This window comes from Carex rostrata, chromosome 7, assembly GCF_964058835.1.
Source record: "Carex rostrata chromosome 7, lpCarRost1.2, whole genome shotgun sequence".
Classification (NCBI taxonomy): Eukaryota; Viridiplantae; Streptophyta; class Magnoliopsida; order Poales; family Cyperaceae; genus Carex; species Carex rostrata.
In genome coordinates, this window is record NC_135924.1 from 13,560,213 (window position 1) to 13,582,885 (window position 22,673).

At 36.7% G+C, this 22,673-nt stretch overlaps 3 protein-coding genes across 3 annotated transcripts; all 3 read left to right on the forward strand.

Annotated features, from left to right (window-relative positions):
* The first annotated feature begins 6,259 nt into the window (after nt 1–6,259).
* Nucleotides 6,260–6,883, forward strand: LOC144557185 (zinc finger protein ZAT9-like). The gene has a single exon (XM_078305715.1). It carries the CDS (start codon nt 6,260–6,262, stop codon nt 6,881–6,883), a length of 624 nt encoding a protein of 207 aa, XP_078161841.1.
* Nucleotides 6,884–13,585: 6,702 nt separating this feature from the next.
* On the forward strand, nt 13,586–14,209 carry LOC144557186 (zinc finger protein ZAT9-like). The gene has a single exon (XM_078305716.1). It carries the CDS (start codon nt 13,586–13,588, stop codon nt 14,207–14,209), a length of 624 nt encoding a protein of 207 aa, XP_078161842.1.
* Nucleotides 14,210–20,911: 6,702 nt separating this feature from the next.
* Nucleotides 20,912–21,535, forward strand: LOC144557187 (zinc finger protein ZAT9-like). Its single transcript, XM_078305717.1, has one exon. The coding sequence runs from the start codon at nt 20,912–20,914 to the stop codon at nt 21,533–21,535; it is 624 nt and encodes a 207-aa protein (XP_078161843.1).
* Nucleotides 21,536–22,673: the final 1,138 nt, after the last annotated feature.

A 22,673-nucleotide genomic window follows, 5' to 3' on the forward strand; every position in this document is an offset into this window, starting at 1 on the left:
AGTTTAGTCTTTCATGACCATTCATTTTAGATGGTACAAAGGGTGCGTCTCAACTGAAACAATTTTCTCAATCACAGCACAAAAACAGTCTTGATTGTGAGAATGATCTATTCTAAGTTGCAATTAAGGAGGTGCGAAAATAATCTTTGCTGGAATGTTTAAGAACCAGTTTATACCAGTAATCCAATATTCCACACCGAGATAGTGTCGGTACCAGGTACCACTTCTGCTGTACAAATTTAGAATGCATGATGTTTATTTTTCCAGTATATATTATTTCCTGGGTGTGCTTTTATGTATAAGTGTAGGTTTCTCTGTTTCATTGAAATAATACTGAGATCATATTTTACTATCTTCCTCGTCAAAAATATTTGTAAGTATTCGAGAAAAGGTTTTTCTGATTCAAACTGTACTTCTTGAATCATGCCCATCTGGCCTCTCAGCACTGAAAAGCCTTTTACCAGTTGTTTTTGTCCTCCTTTTTCTTTAGTTACACCTAATGAACTTTGTGCACAATACGGTGATACCAGTTCCAGCTTGTTTGTGTTCGGAAACAAAATGACAGGATCTGAAATATTAGTTAATTATGAAAACAACATATGAATTAAATCTGAGAGAGAGTTGTCCTTCCCTATTTACGAATATACCCTTGCAAGGCTGTCACAATTGGCCCAAACACCCAGCTGATAAACCAGAGTTCCGTGTTGAAGTCTGACAACCTGTATTTTGTGAGACCCTAAATTGGACCCAATCTCAGATGGCACCAAATGTGGTCGTAAAGACATGTCTTGTATATATTATACTTCTTTTGATATTGAAACTATGTAGGACCGGAGGTAAATGTGGTTATTTAGATCTTCTTAAAATATTTACAGTTTAAACTTTAAAATCGACCTTAGTTGCAGAGGGAAGGTATTGTAATTGCCTTATTTAGATTTCATATTTCCAGATAATAACACAATACTAGGCATGTGCTTCCGGTGTTTCCAATTTGTACGGTAACTAGCATACATGCCAGTAACTCTGTGTTACGATCCCAAATTGGATGCGAGAACGAACAAGTCGATTTTGACTCGGTCAATAATCGCAAAGAAGAAGAAGAAGCTGGGGGCATATTCTGAGAAGACCTGGCAGGAGTGACTAGAGAGCATAGGGCGCATTCCATTGAAGATCTGATAAGACAGATCAGCTATTTCAGCTGAGGTGTTAGGTTGCCATTGATTTGCAAGATTTATGACTGTTTTGATTGTTTCTTGTTGCATTAGTTTAGCCTATAATTATGTATCTGTGGATTCAATGAAATGAATTATTGAGTAATTTTGTGGTTCTAGCTAAACCTTTGTTGTTTCACCATTTGTATCAGTTTCTGAGATTTTTATTTAAATTGAGTTTGAATTGTTGAGTTCCTTGTTCAACTCTTGCATCATGTGATTGTTTGTAATCAAGGGTCTGACCCCTCTGACAAGCTCAAATGATTCACACTGTACAGTATTTGCCTAATGTTGCCTGTGGAGTCTGGTACAAGACCTTAAAAAATTATGAAACTAAAATCAATTTCCACAGGTAGGCCTGAAAATTGTCTGTAAAATTTTCAGAAATTTTGTTGATGAAAATAGAGTGGGTTATGCTGTTTTGGGGGAAAGAATATTAATGGAGGGGGCATTGTGGTTAAAACTCTTCTAACGGGCTAGCGGGTTTGATTGTAAAGGACATCTTATTTTGCTGTACCAACTTGGCAGCCTCTGGCCTCTGCCCGGTTCTCAAAAAAAAAAAAAAAATTTCAAACCTGCGCAGTTGTCATTGCAGCATAAATTTACCTTTCATATCAGGGTTCTTCTGGTCTGAAACTATATCAGTCCGATTGTTCATAATTTGAAAATGCACTCAATGAACTTTCGGTGTGGGTCATCCATAGTATATATCAGAAAACCTGTTTCTGGTATTGTTAAGGATCGATGATCTAACAAATTCTGAGAAATAATAGTGGCTATATCTTGTTGCCAAATTTTTTACTTTTTTATTTTGATTTTAGAGGGAATTTTATGTATAACAATTAAAAACCTGAAAATTATATATGGAAATGTATGACTGATTTATGAGAGCCCACCTTTCCCAAAATTATTTGGATAATGTTTTCTTTTTTATAAATATAGACAAAATAGTGCTGTAGAAGGTTAGAGTGTGATCCATTCTCCTGATAATAGTAAGTAGCAACAGTACCTTAAGAAGCTGCAGAAACAACACATGAAATTTCACGGTATATTTGCAACATATATAATATATCCGAATGCCACAAATGCCCACCGGTGCCTGTTTGGCCGACTCATGCTGAACTGAGAAAGGCTTATTCTGTGCTTAATTATAGAGTACGTGAAGGCTGATGCACAATGTTTGAGATGGGGGGTGCGGTCCACATGACAGAGAAACACAAATCGACTGTGTCGCAGGCTTCAGGTGATCTTGATGCCCGTGCTGGAAGAAATAGTGCTGCATTATGCACCTATTGAACTTGCATATTCAGCCAATTATTCATCAAACCACTTAACTTGCATTATGCACCTACTTAACTTGCATATTCATCAAACTCAAACGGTGAGGTAATGCAGAGGATCCGGACTCCAGCTGGTGTGGGGGCTATTAGACTACTACCCCATAGAGAGAAAAGTGTAGGCTTGATGGCAATCAAAAGTAATAAATTTGGGTTCTATGGATATCAAATTCTTCTCAGATTCGTGCACACGGATTTGAAAGCGCATCAGATGGTATCAAACAAATTAGGCGAATCTTTTTGGGCATAGAAGGCACTCTCTCAAAATGATTTCTGAGTTTGTCCTTTGCTTAAAAAAAAACAAAAACAAAATACAGGTATCTCTTATTATGGTAATTCTTCTAAGAAAAACCAGCCAGCTACTGGTTTAAAACATGAGTTCGTTTAAGAATGTTTCTATTATAACTTTTCCAATATATATGAACTGAAAAAAAAAAATCAATACTCAATGAGGGAGGGGAACTTGGAATTTCTATCCATAAATCGACAAATTCAAGTTATGTATGAAAATTTAATTATAGTTGTGTGATTTTTTTTTTATATAGTTATCTGAACGCATAAATGCTTTTATACAATCATGATGCCGCTAAGTGTATGGTATGCAACATTAGATGCCAATGCATATTATTAAACATATTTTGTACAACTTAATTTTGTGTGTGTGTAAGTATATTCTACTAACAATAATCTTTAATTTTTTTGATATATATTAATATTGAAATAAGCAATGTGACTCTTTATTAGTATTTGCATATTTAAATATTTTATTATATGCGGATGTAACTTTAATTATATTAGACTTCTATAATTAATTTTATATTGTTTATGATATGATTTGTGTTATTACACTTATGCTTATATCAAATGCATAGTACACATACCGCAAATGTGATACGTACATATATATATATTTTTTTTTTTGCAATCAAAGCCCATAGGCATTTATTGATAATCACCACAAAAACGTAGCATTACAGGATTGTTATAATAGCACTAGGTGACTCAAAAAGAAAAACATAACAGTTCTTTATCTAAACAAAGGAAAGGTGAACCATGTGTAACTCCATCCTTCTAGTCTGCCCCTCTTGGCGAGATAGTCAGCCAAATCATTTTGACTTCTCTCAACATGCATGCAACTGTACGCTGGTCTTGCCTTGAAGGCTTTCCAGCAATAGAACACCTCCGAGAAAGCTCTCCAATCAACATCAGTAGGCGGCATCCGATTCAAACAAGCCTTGGCTAAAATCTCACTATCTGTTTTAAAAAGGCACGATTGTATCTCCATCTTCTGTACCGCATCTATGGCCACTTTGAGTGCACTTGCCTCCGCCTGAAGGGGGCTACACACTTGAACTTTTGAGGAAAAATAGCCTAGCAACTCAGTACCCTTCATGATAATGTAACCCACACCTCCTTCCCATTGACACAGCCAAGATCCATCAATATTGCAAATTACCTGAGCCTGGTGTTCAGATGCATCCATGGGTTGTGGTTCTTCTACATAGCTCGCTGACAAGCTGATTGAGGTCTCATTATTGATGACCGTAAGGAACCCCATGAATCGCTCAAGAGTTGGCTTTTTCGATGAATAGGTCATGTCATTCCTGCACCTCCATAACGCCCACATTACATTAGCCATCCCCGTCCATTGCTGATCATTAGTATCACGTGAGATTTGACTGAACCGTTCTGCCAATGTCCCTTCAAAAACATGAGACCTTACCGCTAAAGGCGAGGCAAACCAACATAGTCTAGCGAAAGGGCATTCAAAGAGCATGTGTCTCACATTTTCATCCTCACACCCACATTATGCATTATGCAGTCGTATCCCCCTTGAAGCGAGAATACTCCCTAGCAGTAACGCATTATGCATGAGTTTCCACAGAAAAAGCCTAACTCGGGGCAGTATATTCCCCTTTTTCCAAATATCCAGCCAAAGCCTTGAAGCTTCCTGCGATATACTTGCACCTGGACCCCTCAAGTGATGATAGGCTTTTTTCACTGAATAGTCTCCATTTGTTGCAAGATTAAAAATGAGAGCATCTCGAGTTGGGGCATCCTGTGCTAGCTGCAAGGGTGGAGGTCTGACTGTAGTCAGAATTTGCATACAAGCTGTGTGACCAAACAGATTGACAAGCATCTGTGCATCCCAACATCCATTCTCATCATTAACAAGATCTCTTATTTGTAGTCGCATCTGTGAGGTTGAGGTCGGCCGAAACTGCAAAGCATCCGGGAACCATGGCTGGCCAAAAGCCGTAGCATTCCCAGCTACAATATTGCACGACACCAACGGTAGCAACTTTGGTCCCAGCTTCATAATGGAACGCCAAAAAACTGTGCAAACATAAGTTCACGTGGTATCAGCTTCATAATGGTCCCAGCTTCGTAACAGGACTGCTTTGCGTCAAGTGGTATCAGAGCAAGGATTGATAACCACCTTCACGTATGCATGAAGTTGTATTTTAGTTAACCGCCAAATTCAACAACTACCTTCATGTGTTACGATTGTCAATAGCTATATAAATTAAAACAACATCGTCAATAGTTTTATCAAGTGCAAAGAATTAATAAGAAAATAGAGCTACTTTGTTTTTGTGAATGTTTTTATATTGAAAATGGAAGATTAATTTGTTAATTATTTTTAATGTTTAGTTGATATATTAGGCAGCCGACAAATTAGACAATTTTTCTTGGGCATAGAAGAAACCTTTAACTCTCTCAAAATGATTTCTCCTAATTAAGTCTTTTGCTTTCAAACCAAAATACATGTATCTTATTATGGTAATTCTTATAAGAAAAACTAGCCAGACTCATAACATAACTTCGTTTAAGTTTTTTTTTTCTTCTAATTTTTCGAATATATATATATAATTATAGTTGTGTTAATTTAATTTTTCTTATAGAGTTATCTGGACGCATGCTTATGTACACAAGATTAGACACCAATGCATATATATTATTAAACATATTTTGTACAACTTTATTTTTTGTACAATATAAAATATTGAATAAATTAAATTTATCTTATATATATTACTTAATAAAAATGATATAAAATATTTTATGAATCAATCTAATTATAATAATAAAAACTTGTATAGTTATTTGTATAAATAGAAAGGATACATATATAAAAAAATTCATTAACACCCCTAAGTACGTTCCTGGTGCATGCAATGCGAGCAACTAATTATATATGTAATTAAATGAAAATAACTTAGTTGAATGAATTAAATGAACTAAACACAATTAATAAAGAATTAATAGCGTCTACATATATGTTCAGCTCCACGAACCAACATGCACCGGATGTCTGGCTTGTATTAGATATCTCCTCTAAAAATAGAGCGCTTTGTTTTGAAAATTAAAAAAGCACCGCCAAGGAAACAAGAAACAAAGAAAGAGCTCCACTTTCATTCTCTCTGACACACACACACACACACACACACACACACACACACACACATATATATATATATATATATATGAGGAGAGTCTGATCTCCCTAGCTACCCCCAAAGTTGCTATACGAGAGTCTCATCTCCTCTATAGTCTATAGCTAATTGTATGATCTTTTGCCCCCCTCTGCTCCTCTTTCTCTGTTTTAGTTCCTCTGATTTGTTACTAACAAACAAATGATGACCTTGCATCCTTTCTTGTTTGTTTGTTGCAACCAGGCTACAAGAAAGAGAGAGAGAGAGAGAGATGATGGAATCCCTAAAAGAAGAGGTGAAGTTCGCATGTAAGGTTTGCGAAAAAAGTTTTCCTAGTGGTCCAGCTCTTGGTGGCCATATGAGGAGACACTTCTCTGGGAATCTCAATAGGAAAACGAAGTCAGATTTTAGACAATTGGAAAAAGAGGCTGCTCTTGCCTTAGTAAAGCTCAAGATGTCAGGTTCAAGGAAATCAGAATTGCTGGAAATTGACATTCCTGAATATGGAGCTGAAGAAGGTGCAAGTAAATCTCTTTCCGTAGAGATGTGGCCTAAGGATACAGAGAAAATTGAGGTGATGGATAAGGCCCCAGAAGAGGACAAGATCGTTCCATCGGCCAAGAAAAGGAAGATGTCTGATCCTGATGTTTTGCTTCCTGACTTGAAAAGAGTCAAGTATGAGTGCAACACGTGTCACAGGATCTTTAGGTCACAACAAGCACTTGGGGGCCACCGCTCTGGTTGGACGAGAGGCCGTACCTGTAAACAGGAGGAAACTGAATCAAAACCTGTTGCTGCTCGCTTCAACTTAGATGGTTATATTCTGACAAGGGATGTGGTTTGGCCAAAACGTAGGCGATCAGCTAGGATTTTTGTTTCCTATTTTGTCAGGAATTAGGATGTCAATGGTGGGTGCTTTGAATGTTTCTAGATTATGTTATCTAGCATTTCTAAATTAAGGACATGGTGAGAAGAATTCACAGACATTGTCTTGATTCGTGGTTAACTCAATTTAAGTTTTCTGAGCATTATTATTTCATTGCTTGTTTGATTATTCTTATCTTCTGTTTTCTGGAATCTAATTTTCTTCATTTACAGTTACAGAGAATGATGGTTTGCCACAGAATTGAATGATCAATTTATCATATGGTTTATTTTGTGTACCCACGATTCCAAATTAATTAAGATGTTAGATAACCATGCCAGTATATATCGTGCAGGTTAAATAACAATTGGATTAGCTCAGTTCAGGTTAAGCAAAGCTGGGAGGGTGTTGGGTTGAATCTGGTCGGGTCGGGTTACGAGAAGAAGTATAATCGGCCCTGGTGATGGGTTAGTTTAGTCTTTCATGACCATTCATTTTAGATGGTACAAAGGGTACGTCTCAACTGAAACAATTTTCTCAATCATAGTACAAAAACAGTCTTGATTGTGAGAATGATTTATTATAAGTTGCAATTAAGGAGGTGAGAAAAGACTCTTTGCTGGAATGTTTAAGAACCAGTTTATACCAGTAATCCACTATGCCACACCGAGACAGTGTCGGTACCAGGTACCACTTCTGCTGTACAAATTTAGAATGCATGATGTTTATTTTTCCAGTATATATTATTTCCTGGGTCTGCTTTTATGTATAAGTGTAGGTTTCTCTGTTTCATTGAAATAATACTGAGATCGTATTTTACTATCTTCCTCGTCGAAAATATTTATAAGTATTCGAGAAAAAGGTTTTTCTGATTGAAACTGTACTTCTTGAATCATGCCCATCTGGCCTCTCAGCACTGAAAAGCCTTATACTAGTTGTTTTTGTCCTCCTTTTTCTTTAGTTACACCTAATCCGCTTTGTGCACGATACAGTGATACCAGTTCCAGCTTGTTTGTGTTCGGAAACAAAATGACAGGGTCTGAAATATTAGTTTCTACTTGGGTATTTGGTTAATTATGAAAACAACATATGAATTAAATCTGAGAGAGAGTTGTCCTTCCCTATTTACGAATATACCCTTGCCAGGCTGTCACAATTGGCCCAAACACCCAGCTGATAAACCAGAGTTCCGTGTTGAAGTCTGACAACCGGTATTTTGTGAGACCCTAAATTGGACCCAATCTCAGATGGCACCAAATGAGGTCGTAAAGACATGGCTTGTATATATTATACTTCTTTTGATATTGAAATTATGTAGGACTGGAGGTAAATGTGGTTATTTAGATCTTCTTAAAATATTTACAGTTTAAAATCGACCTTAGTTGCTGAGGGAAGGTATTGTAATTGCCTTATTTAGATTTCATATTTCCAGATAATAACACAATACTAGGCATGTGCTTCCGGTGTTTCCAATTTGTATGGTAACTAGCATACATGCCAATAACTCTGTGTTACGATCCCAAATTGGATGCGAGAAAGTTGATTTTGACCCGGTCAATAATCGCAAAGAAGAAGAAGAAGCTGGGGGCATATTCTGAGAAGACCTGGCAGGAGTGACTAGAGAGCATAGGTTGCATTCCATTGAAGATCTGTTAAGACAGATCAGCTATTTCAGCTGAGGTGTTAGGTCGCCATTGATTTGCAAGATTTATGACTGTTTTGATTGTTTCTTGTTGCATTAGTTTAGCCTATAATTATGTATCTGTGGATTCAATGAAATGAATTATTGAGTAATTTTGTGGTTCTAGCTAAACCTTGGTTGTTTCACCATTTGTATCAGTTTCTGAGATTTTAATTAAATTGAGTTTGAATTGTTGAGTTCCTTGTTCAACTCTTGCATCATGTGATTGTTTGTAATAAAGGGTTTGACCCCTCTGACAAGCTCAAATGATTCACACTGTACAGTATTTGCCTAATGTTGCCTGTGGAGTCTGGTACAAGACCTTAAAAAATTATGAAACTAAAATCAATTTCCACAGGTAGGCCTGAAAATTGTCTGTAAAATTTACAGAAATTTTGTTGATGAAAATAGAGTGGGTTATGCTGTTTTGGGGGAAAGAATATTAATGGAGGGGGCATTGTGGTTAAAACTCTGCTAACGGGCTAGCGGGTTTGATTGTAAAGGACATCTTATTTTGCTGTACCAACTTGGCAGCCTCTGGCCTCTGCCCGGTTCTCAAAAAAAAAAAAAAAATTTCAAACCTGCGCAGTTGTCATTGCAGCATAAATTTGCCTTTCATATCAGGGTTCTTCTGGTCTGAAACTATATCAGTCCGATTGTTCATAATTTGAAAATGCACTCAATGAACTTTCGGTGTGGGTCATCCATAGTATATATCAGAAAACCTGTTTCTGGTATTGTTAAGGATCGATGATCTAACAAATTCTGAGAAATAATAGTGGCTATATCTTGTTGCCAAATTTTTTACTTTTTTATTTTGATTTTAGAGGGAATTTTATGTATAACAATTAAAAACCTGAAAATTATATATGGAAATGTATGACTGATTTATGAGAGCCCACCTTTCCCAAAATTATTTGGATAATGTTTTCTTTTTTATAAATATAGACAAAATAGTGCTGTAGAAGGTTAGAGTGTGATCCATTCTCCTGATAATAGTAAGTAGCAACAGTACCTTAAGAAGCTGCAGAAACAACACATGAAATTTCACGGTATATTTGCAACATATATAATATATCCGAATGCCACAAATGCCCACCGGTGCCTGTTTGGCCGACTCATGCTGAACTGAGAAAGGCTTATTCTGTGCTTAATTATAGAGTACGTGAAGGCTGATGCACAATGTTTGAGATGGGGGGTGCGGTCCACATGACAGAGAAACACAAATCGACTGTGTCGCAGGCTTCAGGTGATCTTGATGCCCGTGCTGGAAGAAATAGTGCTGCATTATGCACCTATTGAACTTGCATATTCAGCCAATTATTCATCAAACCACTTAACTTGCATTATGCACCTACTTAACTTGCATATTCATCAAACTCAAACGGTGAGGTAATGCAGAGGATCCGGACTCCAGCTGGTGTGGGGGCTATTAGACTACTACCCCATAGAGAGAAAAGTGTAGGCTTGATGGCAATCAAAAGTAATAAATTTGGGTTCTATGGATATCAAATTCTTCTCAGATTCGTGCACACGGATTTGAAAGCGCATCAGATGGTATCAAACAAATTAGGCGAATCTTTTTGGGCATAGAAGGCACTCTCTCAAAATGATTTCTGAGTTTGTCCTTTGCTTAAAAAAAAACAAAAACAAAATACAGGTATCTCTTATTATGGTAATTCTTCTAAGAAAAACCAGCCAGCTACTGGTTTAAAACATGAGTTCGTTTAAGAATGTTTCTATTATAACTTTTCCAATATATATGAACTGAAAAAAAAAAATCAATACTCAATGAGGGAGGGGAACTTGGAATTTCTATCCATAAATCGACAAATTCAAGTTATGTATGAAAATTTAATTATAGTTGTGTGATTTTTTTTTTATATAGTTATCTGAACGCATAAATGCTTTTATACAATCATGATGCCGCTAAGTGTATGGTATGCAACATTAGATGCCAATGCATATTATTAAACATATTTTGTACAACTTAATTTTGTGTGTGTGTAAGTATATTCTACTAACAATAATCTTTAATTTTTTTGATATATATTAATATTGAAATAAGCAATGTGACTCTTTATTAGTATTTGCATATTTAAATATTTTATTATATGCGGATGTAACTTTAATTATATTAGACTTCTATAATTAATTTTATATTGTTTATGATATGATTTGTGTTATTACACTTATGCTTATATCAAATGCATAGTACACATACCGCAAATGTGATACGTACATATATATATATTTTTTTTTTTGCAATCAAAGCCCATAGGCATTTATTGATAATCACCACAAAAACGTAGCATTACAGGATTGTTATAATAGCACTAGGTGACTCAAAAAGAAAAACATAACAGTTCTTTATCTAAACAAAGGAAAGGTGAACCATGTGTAACTCCATCCTTCTAGTCTGCCCCTCTTGGCGAGATAGTCAGCCAAATCATTTTGACTTCTCTCAACATGCATGCAACTGTACGCTGGTCTTGCCTTGAAGGCTTTCCAGCAATAGAACACCTCCGAGAAAGCTCTCCAATCAACATCAGTAGGCGGCATCCGATTCAAACAAGCCTTGGCTAAAATCTCACTATCTGTTTTAAAAAGGCACGATTGTATCTCCATCTTCTGTACCGCATCTATGGCCACTTTGAGTGCACTTGCCTCCGCCTGAAGGGGGCTACACACTTGAACTTTTGAGGAAAAATAGCCTAGCAACTCAGTACCCTTCATGATAATGTAACCCACACCTCCTTCCCATTGACACAGCCAAGATCCATCAATATTGCAAATTACCTGAGCCTGGTGTTCAGATGCATCCATGGGTTGTGGTTCTTCTACATAGCTCGCTGACAAGCTGATTGAGGTCTCATTATTGATGACCGTAAGGAACCCCATGAATCGCTCAAGAGTTGGCTTTTTCGATGAATAGGTCATGTCATTCCTGCACCTCCATAACGCCCACATTACATTAGCCATCCCCGTCCATTGCTGATCATTAGTATCACGTGAGATTTGACTGAACCGTTCTGCCAATGTCCCTTCAAAAACATGAGACCTTACCGCTAAAGGCGAGGCAAACCAACATAGTCTAGCGAAAGGGCATTCAAAGAGCATGTGTCTCACATTTTCATCCTCACACCCACATTATGCATTATGCAGTCGTATCCCCCTTGAAGCGAGAATACTCCCTAGCAGTAACGCATTATGCATGAGTTTCCACAGAAAAAGCCTAACTCGGGGCAGTATATTCCCCTTTTTCCAAATATCCAGCCAAAGCCTTGAAGCTTCCTGCGATATACTTGCACCTGGACCCCTCAAGTGATGATAGGCTTTTTTCACTGAATAGTCTCCATTTGTTGCAAGATTAAAAATGAGAGCATCTCGAGTTGGGGCATCCTGTGCTAGCTGCAAGGGTGGAGGTCTGACTGTAGTCAGAATTTGCATACAAGCTGTGTGACCAAACAGATTGACAAGCATCTGTGCATCCCAACATCCATTCTCATCATTAACAAGATCTCTTATTTGTAGTCGCATCTGTGAGGTTGAGGTCGGCCGAAACTGCAAAGCATCCGGGAACCATGGCTGGCCAAAAGCCGTAGCATTCCCAGCTACAATATTGCACGACACCAACGGTAGCAACTTTGGTCCCAGCTTCATAATGGAACGCCAAAAAACTGTGCAAACATAAGTTCACGTGGTATCAGCTTCATAATGGTCCCAGCTTCGTAACAGGACTGCTTTGCGTCAAGTGGTATCAGAGCAAGGATTGATAACCACCTTCACGTATGCATGAAGTTGTATTTTAGTTAACCGCCAAATTCAACAACTACCTTCATGTGTTACGATTGTCAATAGCTATATAAATTAAAACAACATCGTCAATAGTTTTATCAAGTGCAAAGAATTAATAAGAAAATAGAGCTACTTTGTTTTTGTGAATGTTTTTATATTGAAAATGGAAGATTAATTTGTTAATTATTTTTAATGTTTAGTTGATATATTAGGCAGCCGACAAATTAGACAATTTTTCTTGGGCATAGAAGAAACCTTTAACTCTCTCAAAATGATTTCTCCTAATTAAGTCTTTTGCTTTCAAACCAAAATACATGTATCTTATTATGGTAATTCTTATAAGAAAAACTAGCCAGACTCATAACATAACTTCGTTTAAGTTTTTTTTTTCTTCTAATTTTTCGAATATATATATATAATTATAGTTGTGTTAATTTAATTTTTCTTATAGAGTTATCTGGACGCATGCTTATGTACACAAGATTAGACACCAATGCATATATATTATTAAACATATTTTGTACAACTTTATTTTTTGTACAATATAAAATATTGAATAAATTAAATTTATCTTATATATATTACTTAATAAAAATGATATAAAATATTTTATGAATCAATCTAATTATAATAATAAAAACTTGTATAGTTATTTGTATAAATAGAAAGGATACATATATAAAAAAATTCATTAACACCCCTAAGTACGTTCCTGGTGCATGCAATGCGAGCAACTAATTATATATGTAATTAAATGAAAATAACTTAGTTGAATGAATTAAATGAACTAAACACAATTAATAAAGAATTAATAGCGTCTACATATATGTTCAGCTCCACGAACCAACATGCACCGGATGTCTGGCTTGTATTAGATATCTCCTCTAAAAATAGAGCGCTTTGTTTTGAAAATTAAAAAAGCACCGCCAAGGAAACAAGAAACAAAGAAAGAGCTCCACTTTCATTCTCTCTGACACACACACACACACACACACACACACACACACACACACATATATATATATATATATATATGAGGAGAGTCTGATCTCCCTAGCTACCCCCAAAGTTGCTATACGAGAGTCTCATCTCCTCTATAGTCTATAGCTAATTGTATGATCTTTTGCCCCCCTCTGCTCCTCTTTCTCTGTTTTAGTTCCTCTGATTTGTTACTAACAAACAAATGATGACCTTGCATCCTTTCTTGTTTGTTTGTTGCAACCAGGCTACAAGAAAGAGAGAGAGAGAGAGAGATGATGGAATCCCTAAAAGAAGAGGTGAAGTTCGCATGTAAGGTTTGCGAAAAAAGTTTTCCTAGTGGTCCAGCTCTTGGTGGCCATATGAGGAGACACTTCTCTGGGAATCTCAATAGGAAAACGAAGTCAGATTTTAGACAATTGGAAAAAGAGGCTGCTCTTGCCTTAGTAAAGCTCAAGATGTCAGGTTCAAGGAAATCAGAATTGCTGGAAATTGACATTCCTGAATATGGAGCTGAAGAAGGTGCAAGTAAATCTCTTTCCGTAGAGATGTGGCCTAAGGATACAGAGAAAATTGAGGTGATGGATAAGGCCCCAGAAGAGGACAAGATCGTTCCATCGGCCAAGAAAAGGAAGATGTCTGATCCTGATGTTTTGCTTCCTGACTTGAAAAGAGTCAAGTATGAGTGCAACACGTGTCACAGGATCTTTAGGTCACAACAAGCACTTGGGGGCCACCGCTCTGGTTGGACGAGAGGCCGTACCTGTAAACAGGAGGAAACTGAATCAAAACCTGTTGCTGCTCGCTTCAACTTAGATGGTTATATTCTGACAAGGGATGTGGTTTGGCCAAAACGTAGGCGATCAGCTAGGATTTTTGTTTCCTATTTTGTCAGGAATTAGGATGTCAATGGTGGGTGCTTTGAATGTTTCTAGATTATGTTATCTAGCATTTCTAAATTAAGGACATGGTGAGAAGAATTCACAGACATTGTCTTGATTCGTGGTTAACTCAATTTAAGTTTTCTGAGCATTATTATTTCATTGCTTGTTTGATTATTCTTATCTTCTGTTTTCTGGAATCTAATTTTCTTCATTTACAGTTACAGAGAATGATGGTTTGCCACAGAATTGAATGATCAATTTATCATATGGTTTATTTTGTGTACCCACGATTCCAAATTAATTAAGATGTTAGATAACCATGCCAGTATATATCGTGCAGGTTAAATAACAATTGGATTAGCTCAGTTCAGGTTAAGCAAAGCTGGGAGGGTGTTGGGTTGAATCTGGTCGGGTCGGGTTACGAGAAGAAGTATAATCGGCCCTGGTGATGGGTTAGTTTAGTCTTTCATGACCATTCATTTTAGATGGTACAAAGGGTACGTCTCAACTGAAACAATTTTCTCAATCATAGTACAAAAACAGTCTTGATTGTGAGAATGATTTATTATAAGTTGCAATTAAGGAGGTGAGAAAAGACTCTTTGCTGGAATGTTTAAGAACCAGTTTATACCAGTAATCCACTATGCCACACCGAGACAGTGTCGGTACCAGGTACCACTTCTGCTGTACAAATTTAGAATGCATGATGTTTATTTTTCCAGTATATATTATTTCCTGGGTCTGCTTTTATGTATAAGTGTAGGTTTCTCTGTTTCATTGAAATAATACTGAGATCGTATTTTACTATCTTCCTCGTCGAAAATATTTATAAGTATTCGAGAAAAAGGTTTTTCTGATTGAAACTGTACTTCTTGAATCATGCCCATCTGGCCTCTCAGCACTGAAAAGCCTTATACTAGTTGTTTTTGTCCTCCTTTTTCTTTAGTTACACCTAATCCGCTTTGTGCACGATACAGTGATACCAGTTCCAGCTTGTTTGTGTTCGGAAACAAAATGACAGGGTCTGAAATATTAGTTTCTACTTGGGTATTTGGTTAATTATGAAAACAACATATGAATTAAATCTGAGAGAGAGTTGTCCTTCCCTATTTACGAATATACCCTTGCCAGGCTGTCACAATTGGCCCAAACACCCAGCTGATAAACCAGAGTTCCGTGTTGAAGTCTGACAACCGGTATTTTGTGAGACCCTAAATTGGACCCAATCTCAGATGGCACCAAATGAGGTCGTAAAGACATGGCTTGTATATATTATACTTCTTTTGATATTGAAATTATGTAGGACTGGAGGTAAATGTGGTTATTTAGATCTTCTTAAAATATTTACAGTTTAAAATCGACCTTAGTTGCTGAGGGAAGGTATTGTAATTGCCTTATTTAGATTTCATATTTCCAGATAATAACACAATACTAGGCATGTGCTTCCGGTGTTTCCAATTTGTATGGTAACTAGCATACATGCCAATAACTCTGTGTTACGATCCCAAATTGGATGCGAGAAAGTTGATTTTGACCCGGTCAATAATCGCAAAGAAGAAGAAGAAGCTGGGGGCATATTCTGAGAAGACCTGGCAGGAGTGACTAGAGAGCATAGGTTGCATTCCATTGAAGATCTGTTAAGACAGATCAGCTATTTCAGCTGAGGTGTTAGGTCGCCATTGATTTGCAAGATTTATGACTGTTTTGATTGTTTCTTGTTGCATTAGTTTAGCCTATAATTATGTATCTGTGGATTCAATGAAATGAATTATTGAGTAATTTTGTGGTTCTAGCTAAACCTTGGTTGTTTCACCATTTGTATCAGTTTCTGAGATTTTAATTAAATTGAGTTTGAATTGTTGAGTTCCTTGTTCAACTCTTGCATCATGTGATTGTTTGTAATAAAGGGTTTGACCCCTCTGACAAGCTCAAATGATTCACACTGTACAGTATTTGCCTAATGTTGCCTGTGGAGTCTGGTACAAGACCTTAAAAAATTATGAAACTAAAATCAATTTCCACAGGTAGGCCTGAAAATTGTCTGTAAAATTTACAGAAATTTTGTTGATGAAAATAGAGTGGGTTATGCTGTTTTGGGGGAAAGAATATTAATGGAGGGGGCATTGTGGTTAAAACTCTGCTAACGGGCTAGCGGGTTTGATTGTAAAGGACATCTTATTTTGCTGTACCAACTTGGCAGCCTCTGGCCTCTGCCCGGTTCTCAAAAAAAAAAAAAAAATTTCAAACCTGCGCAGTTGTCATTGCAGCATAAATTTGCCTTTCATATCAGGGTTCTTCTGGTCTGAAACTATATCAGTCCGATTGTTCATAATTTGAAAATGCACTCAATGAACTTTCGGTGTGGGTCATCCATAGTATATATCAGAAAACCTGTTTCTGGTATTGTTAAGGATCGATGATCTAACAAATTCTGAGAAATAATAGTGGCTATATCTTGTTGCCAAATTTTTTACTTTTTTATTTTGATTTTAGAGGGAATTTTATGTATAACAATTAAAAACCTGAAAATTATATATGGAAATGTATGACTGATTTATGAGAGCCCACCTTTCCCAAAATTATTTGGATAATGTTTTCTTTTTTATAAATATAGACAAAATAGTGCTGTAGAAGGTTAGAGTGTGATCCATTCTCCTGATAATAGTAAGTAGCAACAGTACCTTAAGAAGCTGCAGAAACAACACATGAAATTTCACGGTATATTTGCAACATATATAATATATCCGAATGCCACAAATGCCCACCGGTGCCTGTTTGGCCGACTCATGCTGAACTGAGAAAGGCTTATTCTGTGCTTAATTATAGAGTACGTGAAGGCTGATGCACAATGTTTGAGATGGGGGGTGCGGTCCACATGACAGAGAAACACAAATCGACTGTGTCGCAGGCTTCAGGTGATCTTGATGCCCGTGCTGGAAGAAATAGTGCTGCATTATGCACCTATTGAACTTGCATATTCAGCCAATTATTCATCAAACCACTTAACTTGCATTATGCACCTACTTAACTTGCATATTCATCAAACTCAAACGGTGAGGTAATGCAGAGGATCCGGACTCCAGCTGGTGTGGGGGCTATTAGACTACTACCCCATAGAGAGAAAAGTGTAGGCTTGATGGCAATCAAAAGTAATAAATTTGGGTTCTATGGATATCAAATTCTTCTCAGATTCGTGCACACGGATTTGAAAGCGCATCAGATGGTATCAAACAAATTAGGCGAATCTTTTTGGGCATAGAAGGCACTCTCTCAAAATGATTTCTGAGTTTGTCCTTTGCTTAAAAAAAAACAAAAACAAAATACAGGTATCTCTTATTATGGTAATTCTTCTAAGAAAAACCAGCCAGCTACTGGTTTAAAACATGAGTTCGTTTAAGAATGTTTCTATTATAACTTTTCCAATATATATGAACTGAAAAAAAAAAATCAATACTCAATGAGGGAGGGGAACTTGGAATTTCTATCCATAAATCGACAAATTCAAGTTATGTATGAAAATTTAATTATAGTTGTGTGATTTTTTTTTTATATAGTTATCTGAACGCATAAATGCTTTTATACAATCATGATGCCGCTAAGTGTATGGTATGCAACATTAGATGCCAATGCATATTATTAAACATATTTTGTACAACTTAATTTTGTGTGTGTGTAAGTATATTCTACTAACAATAATCTTTAATTTTTTTGATATATATTAATATTGAAATAAGCAATGTGACTCTTTATTAGTATTTGCATATTTAAATATTTTATTATATGCGGATGTAACTTTAATTATATTAGACTTCTATAATTAATTTTATATTGTTTATGATATGATTTGTGTTATTACACTTATGCTTATATCAAATGCATAGTACACATACCGCAAATGTGATACGTACATATATATATATTTTTTTTTTTGCAATCAAAGCCCATAGGCATTTATTGATAATCACCACAAAAACGTAGCATTACAGGATTGTTATAATAGCACTAGGTGACTCAAAAAGAAAAACATAACAGTTCTTTATCTAAACAAAGGAAAGGTGAACCATGTGTAACTCCATCCTTCTAGTCTGCCCCTCTTGGCGAGATAGTCAGCCAAATCATTTTGACTTCTCTCAACATGCATGCAACTGTACGCTGGTCTTGCCTTGAAGGCTTTCCAGCAATAGAACACCTCCGAGAAAGCTCTCCAATCAACATCAGTAGGCGGCATCCGATTCAAACAAGCCTTGGCTAAAATCTCACTATCTGTTTTAAAAAGGCACGATTGTATCTCCATCTTCTGTACCGCATCTATGGCCACTTTGAGTGCACTTGCCTCCGCCTGAAGGGGGCTACACACTTGAACTTTTGAGGAAAAATAGCCTAGCAACTCAGTACCCTTCATGATAATGTAACCCACACCTCCTTCCCATTGACACAGCCAAGATCCATCAATATTGCAAATTACCTGAGCCTGGTGTTCAGATGCATCCATGGGTTGTGGTTCTTCTACATAGCTCGCTGACAAGCTGATTGAGGTCTCATTATTGATGACCGTAAGGAACCCCATGAATCGCTCAAGAGTTGGCTTTTTCGATGAATAGGTCATGTCATTCCTGCACCTCCATAACGCCCACATTACATTAGCCATCCCCGTCCATTGCTGATCATTAGTATCACGTGAGATTTGACTGAACCGTTCTGCCAATGTCCCTTCAAAAACATGAGACCTTACCGCTAAAGGCGAGGCAAACCAACATAGTCTAGCGAAAGGGCATTCAAAGAGCATGTGTCTCACATTTTCATCCTCACACCCACATTATGCATTATGCAGTCGTATCCCCCTTGAAGCGAGAATACTCCCTAGCAGTAACGCATTATGCATGAGTTTCCACAGAAAAAGCCTAACTCGGGGCAGTATATTCCCCTTTTTCCAAATATCCAGCCAAAGCCTTGAAGCTTCCTGCGATATACTTGCACCTGGACCCCTCAAGTGATGATAGGCTTTTTTCACTGAATAGTCTCCATTTGTTGCAAGATTAAAAATGAGAGCATCTCGAGTTGGGGCATCCTGTGCTAGCTGCAAGGGTGGAGGTCTGACTGTAGTCAGAATTTGCATACAAGCTGTGTGACCAAACAGATTGACAAGCATCTGTGCATCCCAACATCCATTCTCATCATTAACAAGATCTCTTATTTGTAGTCGCATCTGTGAGGTTGAGGTCGGCCGAAACTGCAAAGCATCCGGGAACCATGGCTGGCCAAAAGCCGTAGCATTCCCAGCTACAATATTGCACGACACCAACGGTAGCAACTTTGGTCCCAGCTTCATAATGGAACGCCAAAAAACTGTGCAAACATAAGTTCACGTGGTATCAGCTTCATAATGGTCCCAGCTTCGTAACAGGACTGCTTTGCGTCAAGTGGTATCAGAGCAAGGATTGATAACCACCTTCACGTATGCATGAAGTTGTATTTTAGTTAACCGCCAAATTCAACAACTACCTTCATGTGTTACGATTGTCAATAGCTATATAAATTAAAACAACATCGTCAATAGTTTTATCAAGTGCAAAGAATTAATAAGAAAATAGAGCTACTTTGTTTTTGTGAATGTTTTTATATTGAAAATGGAAGATTAATTTGTTAATTATTTTTAATGTTTAGTTGATATATTAGGCAGCCGACAAATTAGACAATTTTTCTTGGGCATAGAAGAAACCTTTAACTCTCTCAAAATGATTTCTCCTAATTAAGTCTTTTGCTTTCAAACCAAAATACATGTATCTTATTATGGTAATTCTTATAAGAAAAACTAGCCAGACTCATAACATAACTTCGTTTAAGTTTTTTTTTTCTTCTAATTTTTCGAATATATATATATAATTATAGTTGTGTTAATTTAATTTTTCTTATAGAGTTATCTGGACGCATGCTTATGTACACAAGATTAGACACCAATGCATATATATTATTAAACATATTTTGTACAACTTTATTTTTTGTACAATATAAAATATTGAATAAATTAAATTTATCTTATATATATTACTTAATAAAAATGATATAAAATATTTTATGAATCAATCTAATTATAATAATAAAAACTTGTATAGTTATTTGTATAAATAGAAAGGATACATATATAAAAAAATTCATTAACACCCCTAAGTACGTTCCTGGTGCATGCAATGCGAGCAACTAATTATATATGTAATTAAATGAAAATAACTTAGTTGAATGAATTAAATGAACTAAACACAATTAATAAAGAATTAATAGCGTCTACATATATGTTCAGCTCCACGAACCAACATGCACCGGATGTCTGGCTTGTATTAGATATCTCCTCTAAAAATAGAGCGCTTTGTTTTGAAAATTAAAAAAGCACCGCCAAGGAAACAAGAAACAAAGAAAGAGCTCCACTTTCATTCTCTCTGACACACACACACACACACACACACACACACACACACACACACATATATATATATATATATATGAGGAGAGTCTGATCTCCCTAGCTACCCCCAAAGTTGCTATACGAGAGTCTCATCTCCTCTATAGTCTATAGCTAATTGTATGATCTTTTGCCCCCCTCTGCTCCTCTTTCTCTGTTTTAGTTCCTCTGATTTGTTACTAACAAACAAATGATGACCTTGCATCCTTTCTTGTTTGTTTGTTGCAACCAGGCTACAAGAAAGAGAGAGAGAGAGAGAGATGATGGAATCCCTAAAAGAAGAGGTGAAGTTCGCATGTAAGGTTTGCGAAAAAAGTTTTCCTAGTGGTCCAGCTCTTGGTGGCCATATGAGGAGACACTTCTCTGGGAATCTCAATAGGAAAACGAAGTCAGATTTTAGACAATTGGAAAAAGAGGCTGCTCTTGCCTTAGTAAAGCTCAAGATGTCAGGTTCAAGGAAATCAGAATTGCTGGAAATTGACATTCCTGAATATGGAGCTGAAGAAGGTGCAAGTAAATCTCTTTCCGTAGAGATGTGGCCTAAGGATACAGAGAAAATTGAGGTGATGGATAAGGCCCCAGAAGAGGACAAGATCGTTCCATCGGCCAAGAAAAGGAAGATGTCTGATCCTGATGTTTTGCTTCCTGACTTGAAAAGAGTCAAGTATGAGTGCAACACGTGTCACAGGATCTTTAGGTCACAACAAGCACTTGGGGGCCACCGCTCTGGTTGGACGAGAGGCCGTACCTGTAAACAGGAGGAAACTGAATCAAAACCTGTTGCTGCTCGCTTCAACTTAGATGGTTATATTCTGACAAGGGATGTGGTTTGGCCAAAACGTAGGCGATCAGCTAGGATTTTTGTTTCCTATTTTGTCAGGAATTAGGATGTCAATGGTGGGTGCTTTGAATGTTTCTAGATTATGTTATCTAGCATTTCTAAATTAAGGACATGGTGAGAAGAATTCACAGACATTGTCTTGATTCGTGGTTAACTCAATTTAAGTTTTCTGAGCATTATTATTTCATTGCTTGTTTGATTATTCTTATCTTCTGTTTTCTGGAATCTAATTTTCTTCATTTACAGTTACAGAGAATGATGGTTTGCCACAGAATTGAATGATCAATTTATCATATGGTTTATTTTGTGTACCCACGATTCCAAATTAATTAAGATGTTAGATAACCATGCCAGTATATATCGTGCAGGTTAAATAACAATTGGATTAGCTCAGTTCAGGTTAAGCAAAGCTGGGAGGGTGTTGGGTTGAATCTGGTCGGGTCGGGTTACGAGAAGAAGTATAATCGGCCCTGGTGATGGGTTAGTTTAGTCTTTCATGACCATTCATTTTAGATGGTACAAAGGGTACGTCTCAACTGAAACAATTTTCTCAATCATAGTACAAAAACAGTCTTGATTGTGAGAATGATTTATTATAAGTTGCAATTAAGGAGGTGAGAAAAGACTCTTTGCTGGAATGTTTAAGAACCAGTTTATACCAGTAATCCACTATGCCACACCGAGACAGTGTCGGTACCAGGTACCACTTCTGCTGTACAAATTTAGAATGCATGATGTTTATTTTTCCAGTATATATTATTTCCTGGGTCTGCTTTTATGTATAAGTGTAGGTTTCTCTGTTTCATTGAAATAATACTGAGATCGTATTTTACTATCTTCCTCGTCGAAAATATTTATAAGTATTCGAGAAAAAGGTTTTTCTGATTGAAACTGTACTTCTTGAATCATGCCCATCTGGCCTCTCAGCACTGAAAAGCCTTATACTAGTTGTTTTTGTCCTCCTTTTTCTTTAGTTACACCTAATCCGCTTTGTGCACGATACAGTGATACCAGTTCCAGCTTGTTTGTGTTCGGAAACAAAATGACAGGGTCTGAAATATTAGTTTCTACTTGGGTATTTGGTTAATTATGAAAACAACATATGAATTAAATCTGAGAGAGAGTTGTCCTTCCCTATTTACGAATATACCCTTGCCAGGCTGTCACAATTGGCCCAAACACCC

What these genes read in the sequence shown, in the direction of transcription:
- LOC144557186 (XM_078305716.1), top strand. Translation starts at nt 13,586, where the DNA reads ATGGAATCCCTAAAAGAAGAGGTGAAGTTCGCATGTAAGGTTTGCGAA.
- LOC144557187 (XM_078305717.1), top strand. Translation starts at nt 20,912, where the DNA reads ATGGAATCCCTAAAAGAAGAGGTGAAGTTCGCATGTAAGGTTTGCGAA.
- LOC144557185 (XM_078305715.1), top strand. Translation starts at nt 6,260, where the DNA reads ATGGAATCCCTAAAAGAAGAGGTGAAGTTCGCATGTAAGGTTTGCGAA.